The 7,518-nt window shown below is 56.3% G+C and overlaps 2 protein-coding genes across 2 annotated transcripts; one reads left to right on the top strand and one right to left on the bottom strand.

The window, feature by feature from the left end:
- Positions 1 to 2,006: 2,006 nt before the first annotated feature.
- Positions 2,007 to 2,261, top strand: UCRPA7_4256 (putative auxin efflux carrier superfamily protein; the record flags this gene model as incomplete). The annotated part of the gene is made up of 1 exon (XM_007916848.1): positions 2,007 to 2,261. The coding sequence occupies one exon, from the start codon at positions 2,007 to 2,009 to the stop codon at positions 2,259 to 2,261; it is 255 nt and encodes an 84-aa protein (XP_007915039.1).
- A 2,478-nt stretch (positions 2,262 to 4,739) lies between these two features.
- UCRPA7_4255 (putative cytochrome p450 protein) lies at positions 4,740 to 6,444 on the bottom strand (the record flags this gene model as incomplete). Its single annotated transcript, XM_007916838.1, has 2 exons — positions 4,740 to 5,451; positions 5,519 to 6,444. 2 exons carry the CDS (start codon positions 6,442 to 6,444, stop codon positions 4,740 to 4,742), a joined length of 1,638 nt encoding a protein of 545 aa, XP_007915029.1.
- Between the last annotated feature and the right edge of the window lie 1,074 nt (positions 6,445 to 7,518).

Here is a 7,518-nt window from a genome sequence, read left to right as displayed (position 1 = left end):
CAAGCCAATACCTGCAGCTCGACCTCGTTTTCCCAGCGTCCAGCTGTTCGCCTCTGGGGTGGCTGCTTACGGGTCGCAGCACACCATCAGCCCTACCGGCGATGTTGTGGGGTTCCGGGAAACAAACCCTCCAGCCTGGATGAGAAACAATTCGTGGCAGATAATAATGCCCGCGTTCCTTCCGATGTGTTCTAGATCTCTTTGCTGACGTTCTCGAAGCTTGCATGATCGTTTCGTCTGGCACATGAAGTAATCATAGTCAAAACGGAGCAACATCAGTTGCATTGCAATCAAGACTCAACCACCAGAAAATCCAAAATGTCTGCCAATTCCAAGCCCTACGAGGCTTTCGGCCTGAGCTGTCCTAGCGGGGGCAACTTCTATATCTGCCAGGGCAATGCGACAGAGTTCATAGGCTGTTGCACGACAAATCCGTGCGCAGATGGCTCCGGCAAATGCCCAGCTGAAGACCTGCGAACATCATCCTTCTCCGCAGACAGCTACGAAGATCTCCCAAGACAGGATTGTGACGACTCTCGGAGTTTCAACATCTGGTACACATGCAAATTCAACCAGCCGCCGTTTGTTGGCTGTTGTAATACGAATCCGTGTGCTGAGGGGTCATGTCCCAAGGAAGACCTCGTGCCAGCGAAGTTGAGCGGGGATACGGGCTTGAGACAGCTATTCTTGTCGCCGACGGTCACTGGCTCGTCTGCTAGTTCCACGGCGACAGCAGAGAGTCAGGTACAGGTGACGCACAACGGCGGCTTGTCTGCCGGGGCGATCGGCGGCATAGTAGCCGGGGCTGCCGTTGTGTTGATTATGGTCGTGGGTGCGTTGATGTATCGTTGCGGATTCAACGCGAAATGGAGAAGAGAAAGAAAGGCAGATTGGCCTCTAATGTCAGGGTACGATGGAGAGACGGGCGACATGGCTACCGTGTCGAGCCCATACTCAGGTAAGCTATAGTAACGCGCGCTTTACCGGGAAGCTACCAGCATAGCAGCTAACACCCGCATAGGATCATGTAGCAGTGGATTGACATGGGGAGGGAAGAGACATCCTGGGTCACCGTACTTCAAAGACACTGAATTTCGCTCTCCGAAGCATGAGCGCTTCCCATCATCGACGGACAATGAACAACTACAACAACAACAACAACAACAAGGCAGTCCTCAGCTCCAAGATCAAAGGGCCATCCATGGCAACACCGCAAAAACAATACCAGCGGAGCTAGCTGGGCCAATTCCTTCGGAACTTGAGGCGCCTCTCTTCACAACATCAGAGCTCGAAGCCGAATCACCAACCCCCAAGATCAGTATCGGCTCAAGCTTCTCGTCGCGGGAGCCATCACCTGTGCCCCCAGTCTACATCGCTCCAGAACGCAGCCCTCCAATTGGGCCCCCTCAGCGCTTTGGACGGCCGATAGCGCCGATGATGAAGGACGAACGGGACCGGTCGGCCTCGAGAGGACGGATAAGACGCGTCGAACGAGTCGAGGACTTTCGACCGAGCACGCGGGGCTTATCGCAAGGGCCTTGAGACTGGACGGACGGGCGTGGGGGCTTGAGCTGCGGCCGTTGGTAATACTGAAGAGTCAAAAAGTGTCTTCAGCATGACATTATTATTTAATAGCCGAAAGAGGCGTCACAGGGCAAGACAGCCATTGCCTCTTAACGATGAATGAAATGATACCCATGACGATAATATTTATTGCAACCTCAATCGAGTATGTGCCCTTCATCTCGTGTGCCCTTGCCGCATCTGTGAAGAGTCTGGAGCTTATCTTTTTAGCGACATCTGAGACTTGCTTTAGCGCAAGGTACAGCGCCCAAATGCTGCTACGCCGGATCTGTAGTGACGTCACGCCCGGAGGTTGAGCTCCCAAATGTCTCTCCTGGATTCTCCCTTCGTTGGCCTGTACGGTCGAGTGATTCTTTCAATTGTCAATTGTCGCTAGTTGACTGTCAGAGCCGAGTGTTTGGGCCCCCCAAGCATCTCAAAAGATGGCATCGGACATTTTGGTGTCGTTCCTCGGGGCCATCCAGGCTTCCGTCTCGGTCCTGCTGACGATCTTTGTTGGGGTAATCGGCACCCAGTACGACCTCCTCACGGCCGAGGCGGCAAAGCGCATCTCCCGGATGTGCGTCGAGATCTTCCTGCCGTGCCTGCTGATCGTCAATCTTGGCTCCGAACTTCATCTAGACATGGCCTGGAACTACGTGCCCATCCTTGGTGACCATCACTTCCCTGGCGCTTAATGCAACTGGGTCCGACAATATACTAATGTCTGGCAGTCTGGTCTCTTTTCTATAACATCTCTACCTTATGGCTTGGCCGGGTTGCAGTCATCCTCTTCAAGCTCCCCGAATGGACCGTACCAGCTGTTGCTTTCAACAACACTACCTCGCTTCCTCTCCTCCTATTGCAGTCTCTTGAGGTGACCGGCGTACTCTCTCGGCTTCTTGGTACCGATGATGACGCGCTTGATCGAGCAAAGTCATACTTTCTTGTCTGCGCCGTGGTTTCGAATACACTCACCTTCGGCAAGGGACCAGATGTTCTCCGAGGCATCAAGGAAGATGCACCGTCCCTGGAGCGTTTAGAGAGGCTCAGAAAAGCCATCGACCAAAGGATTGGTAATGGTGTAGCAAATGGATTACAAGAGTCTCGCCACGATGATGAAGAAAGTCAAACATCCCACGAAAATGAGGGCAGTAACCAGCGACAATTGCATGCCGAAACGCCACATCATTATGGAAGCGACTCTAGGCTCGGCACTGGCCCAGATGAGGGAAGCGATGACCAGGATAGTGATGATAACGAGGAGACTTCGACCGAAACGACCTCTCTATTACCCAAGAAAGCCATTCAGTGGAAGAGAAAGACTACTGAGACTGTCGGTGATGCTTTGGACAGGATGTATAACTCGTTGCCATCGCTGCTTCAGAGGACGGTCAAGGCTATGGCGCCTTTTCTGAATGCTCCATTCATTGGCGCCCTTATCGGCGCAATCATCGGCCTGAGTCCACCTCTTTCGCGCCTTTTCTTCAATGAATCGACCGATGGCGGTTACCTTAACGCTTGGCTCACGACCACACTCGAGAACGTTGGAAAGCTGTTCGTGACTCTACAAGTGTTGGTCGTAGGTGCTAAGCTAAGCCTCAGCCTCCGTAAGATGAAAGAAGGCGAGCAGTCAGGTCATGTTCCTCTGGGAACGTTCTTCTTCGTTGTAGGCGTGCGATTCTTCCTATGGCCAGCGTACGATCCCTCACAATTCCTTTCGGAGTTATCACTAACTGTGAGCTCAGCATTAGCATTTCTGTTATCTGGGCTCTTGCAAGCCGCACCAACATACTCTCGTCCGACCCTATGTTATGGTTCACAATGATGCTCATGCCTACTGGGCCTTCTGCGATGAAGCTACTTGCTTTGGCAGATATCACGAATTTGGATGAGAAAACTAGAATGTCCATTGCCAAATTTCTCACTGTATGAATATACCGAGGGTCACAAGCGTTTTTCCCAGGCTAACCTACAATATCTAGATATCGTATGCCATAACTCCTCTTATATCCTTGACAGTTGTAGGAGCGTTGCAGGCAGCGAGCTCTATCAAGAAATAGATGCGGTTCCAAAACATCTGTAGGATCACGAGGACCACCAAATCTGCATGTATGTACAAAGCCTGGCTTCCAGGCCTGGATAGACTGTGTAGATGAGCTGTGTCCATAGCCTTTCAGCTGGTAGTGGAAGAAGTACGTTGGCTTTGAATTTGGAAGACGCACTACGAATTCCGCTATTTGTACAACAAAGAAAACAAGCGTAGCCATAGTGATTGTAATTACACAGGCCAGTGGCCGTAACTAGTGGCCGTCACCAATCGCGGCCAGGAAGCTTGAGCTCTAATCGAACCCCCATTCGTCCTCCTGCTGAGGCGCAGGGACGGGGACGGGGACGGGGACTGGGCCCCATTCAATGATTGGCTGACGTGGACTCATCTCTTCGCCTGCATTCGGCTCTGACCGCGGCGGCGAGGATTCCGAGCGCTCTTCGGGACTTGACTTGGTGCTCGATGCGGAGCTTGATCTGGACGCCGGACCTAAAGAGCAAGGGATCGTTAGACGAGTCTTAGCTCCAATACAAGTATGATAGTTATGGATATTGAGAGGAACGAATGCTTCTCTGTAGGTAGAACGAACCCGGGTGGCGATGTTGCTGCGAGTTTTTCGTATTTTCCCGGATTATTTCCAGCCGCTTCAGGTCCGACAGGCTCGCCTGGAGAGCTGAGAGGAGTTGCTTGTTACGCGCGCGCTCCGTGATGGATTCCTCATCTTCGGAAGCCAGGGTGGCGATTTGGTCCTCGGTGAGGTCCAAGCCCAGTTTCAAGCCTAGTTTCAGCCTAGCTTTGGTTTCCCAGCCCCGGCGGTAGCAAGTCTATATGAAAAGCGCTTCCCCTTTTCCTTTCCCTCGTCCCTTTAGCCTTTTCCTATTCCCTTTTGGCTTGTAGTCTAGCCTAGATTGCTTTAAAAGAGGTTCCTGTACTGGCGGCTGGGTCCAAGATGGGCAATCCCAGCGGCGCTTTTGGTCTGTTAAATTCTTTGTCGCAGGTTGAAAATCATGCAAATATAAGCATTGACAGCAATATCTAGTTGTTTACACAAATTCACTGTTTGGGTGATCAAGATTCTCAATTGTCAACGACGTCTTTGCTTGCTACCGTGAATTTACAGCCTATCTTAGCGCCTGATTAATCGCAGATCGAAATTCGGCGGCGTAAAGGTCAGCCATTCGCGGCCGGTGCTGGCCCGCTTGTCTGCCTGCGCCTGCGTCTCCCCGGGTCTCTTGACCACCTCCCAGCGGTAGTGCAGGACGGTGTGGGCGAGGAACGAGACCATCTCGACCTCGGCGAAGCGCTTGCCGATGCACTGGCGCGCGCCGAGCATGAAGCCGACCTGGTTCTCGAACGAGACCGACACCTTCTTCTCGGGCCTGCCGTCGGCGCCGACGACCTCGGTCTCGCGCAGGTGGCGCGACGGGTCGAACGACTCGGGCTCGGGCCACACGAATGGGTTGAGGCCGCACGCCGCCAGGTCCATGTGCACCCAAGCGCCGGCCGCGATGTGCGCCAGGCGCTCGCGCGGCACCGGCCTGCCGTTCTTGTCGTCCTCCCAGGTCGTGTACGGCAGCGTCGTGTCCCGCGTCGCGATGCGGCTGAAGTGCATCGCGATGTCCTTCATGCGCAGCGCCTCGTACGCGGTCGCGAGCAGCAGCGGCAGCCTCGACATGTCCTTGTACACGAGCCGGCCCGGGCTGCTGCCGTCTCTGCCCTCGGCCGGGAGTAGGAGCGCCCTCTGCACCTCGGCGTGCATCTGCTCCTGCAGGTCGGGCCGAGGGCCGAGGAGCGCGAGGGCAAAGGCCAGCGTGTGCGCCGTGGACTCGTGGCCCGCCCTGGGAGGAAAGGCGTCAGATCAGTCGGCCAAAGTGTTTCAAGCAGGCCCAAAGTAGGTGCACTCACATGACGAAGCTGAAGATGTTGCCCACGATCTCGCTGTCCGAGAGTCCCTCCTGGGGCGGCTGGTCCTTGGTACCCGTCTCCTGGTCGATCTTGGCGGCCACCAGCGCCCCAAAGAGGTCTGTGTACTTTTTCTCCTCCTGTGGAGCGCCGGACGCGAGCCGCGCCTTGTGCTTTTGCTCGGCGGTGGCCTTTTCAGCCTTGATGTGGTGGACGAGGGACCTCTGCGCCTTGCCGAGGCGCCGCATGTACGGGAACGGGTTGTAGTCCATGAACCAGCGCGGCAGCAGCAGCTGCGCCGGCACGGTCCCGGAGAAGATGTGGAGGGCGTCGGCGAAGGGCATGATGGGCCCTGTCTCCTGCGCGGGCTCCCGCCAGGGGATGTCGACAGCGAACCACGAGGCCCCGACGACGCTCAGGGTCATCTTGACGAGGATCTCGCCCGGGTCGTGGAGGACGCGGGTGTCGCCGGCCTGCTCGGTCTCGAGCCCCTCCTCGCGCAGCATGACGCGCCACATGTGCGCCATAGAGTCCCAGCCGTGCTGCATGAAGCCCTCGCTGAAGCAGACGCGGACGACGCGGCGGTGGCGCTCGTGCTCGGCGCCGTTCTGGGCCGAGATGAGCTGCAGGCCAAAGACGTTGCCGACGCGGTAGCGGGGCGAGCCGGTGGGCTTGTGGAAGACGTCGGTGGCGGCGGCGATGGCGCGGACCGTGGCGGGCGAGCCGGTGGCGTAGACGAGGCGGCTCGGCGTCGACGCCTGGCCGAGCGCGATGAGGTCGGAGCGCGCGTTCTCGTACTTGCGGAAGGGCCGGTCAAAGGCGAGCTGGCGCATGGGCGACAGGTACGGGATGTGCGGGTAGAGCGGGCGGATGACCTGGTCGAAGATGCCAACGGCGCTGTTGATGGACGGGATGCCGTTCCTGCGCATCTTGAGCCGCAGCCGCGTGTACTCTACGGCCCATTGGCCCACAAAGGTGAGGACCAGCAAGGCCAGAGCCACGCGAACGAAGCCGGACAAGGCTTGGTGGGATTCGAGATCCGGCACGAGGGCCGCCCTTGTCGTGGAGCGATTCATGGTGGTTGTCGACATGGCGCACTCGCGGTGAGCCTGAGATGTGCTCGGTGAGGTTCAACCCGGATCGCGGGCACAAAACACCGTGGACTGCGATCACAGGATTGAGAAGGTCCAGCACCGAGCAAGGCCGCGTCTTGACGAGTTCAGCATTAGAGGACCTGTACTTGGGGGTCAATAGCATAAGAATCTCTGTACCGTGTCCATCTGCCTGCCTCACCGACCATTTGTGATTCGATATACAAGCGCTGGGTTGCACCGGCCCGGACCGCATTCGGCCTCTTCCGCGCGAACGCCCAGGTCGGAGTTTGGCCGAAAGAGGCAAGGCGGCGGTAGGCCGAAAGAGGCAGGGCGGCCCTCGGCCTAGAAGTGGCATCGAATCCCGCCGGGACCTGCTTACCAGCAAGTGTGCTTTGCCTTTTTCAGCCGCAAGCCTCGGCTGCCACCATGCCGGTTTAGTACTGTTGCAATCTGTGCTACCCAGTCCTGCATTGCGACATGGTGCACGCCGCGTTGTTGATATTGCCTGGCTCGGCTGGCAGGAGAGTCTTGGCGAGTGGCAACAGTAAGTGGAGGAACATGCAGGAGAGTCTTAGCGAGTAGTAACAGTACGTGGAGGAATATCCCCCCGCAGATACGCCCGCGGAAGCGGACACACTCGTTTGCTTTCATATGCGCGTACTATCGAGACTGTAGCCCTATCGACGCTGATCTAGTCACCTGGTCAAATCAAATGGGTACGTGTGTGGGTACGGACTTGTCAGTTGTTCGATAGACGGCAGTCTCAGGACTCAAAGTAGCGTATTTTCTGGGACGCGGAGGCTTGAAGCGGCCCGGGCCGTGTGTTTTGGCATTCTAGGTGGAGTACTACTTGGGGGCCAAAGTTTTCAAGTTTAACCCCCTCTAAGATTTTAGTGTAATTAGACTAGC

Source organism: Phaeoacremonium minimum (genome assembly GCF_000392275.1).
Source record: "Phaeoacremonium minimum UCRPA7 unplaced genomic scaffold PA7_03_scaffold_331, whole genome shotgun sequence".
Taxonomy (NCBI): Eukaryota; Fungi; Ascomycota; class Sordariomycetes; order Togniniales; family Togniniaceae; genus Phaeoacremonium; species Phaeoacremonium minimum.
Note: the sequence above shows the minus strand (reverse complement) of the source record. Positions and strands in the feature narration are given on the sequence as shown.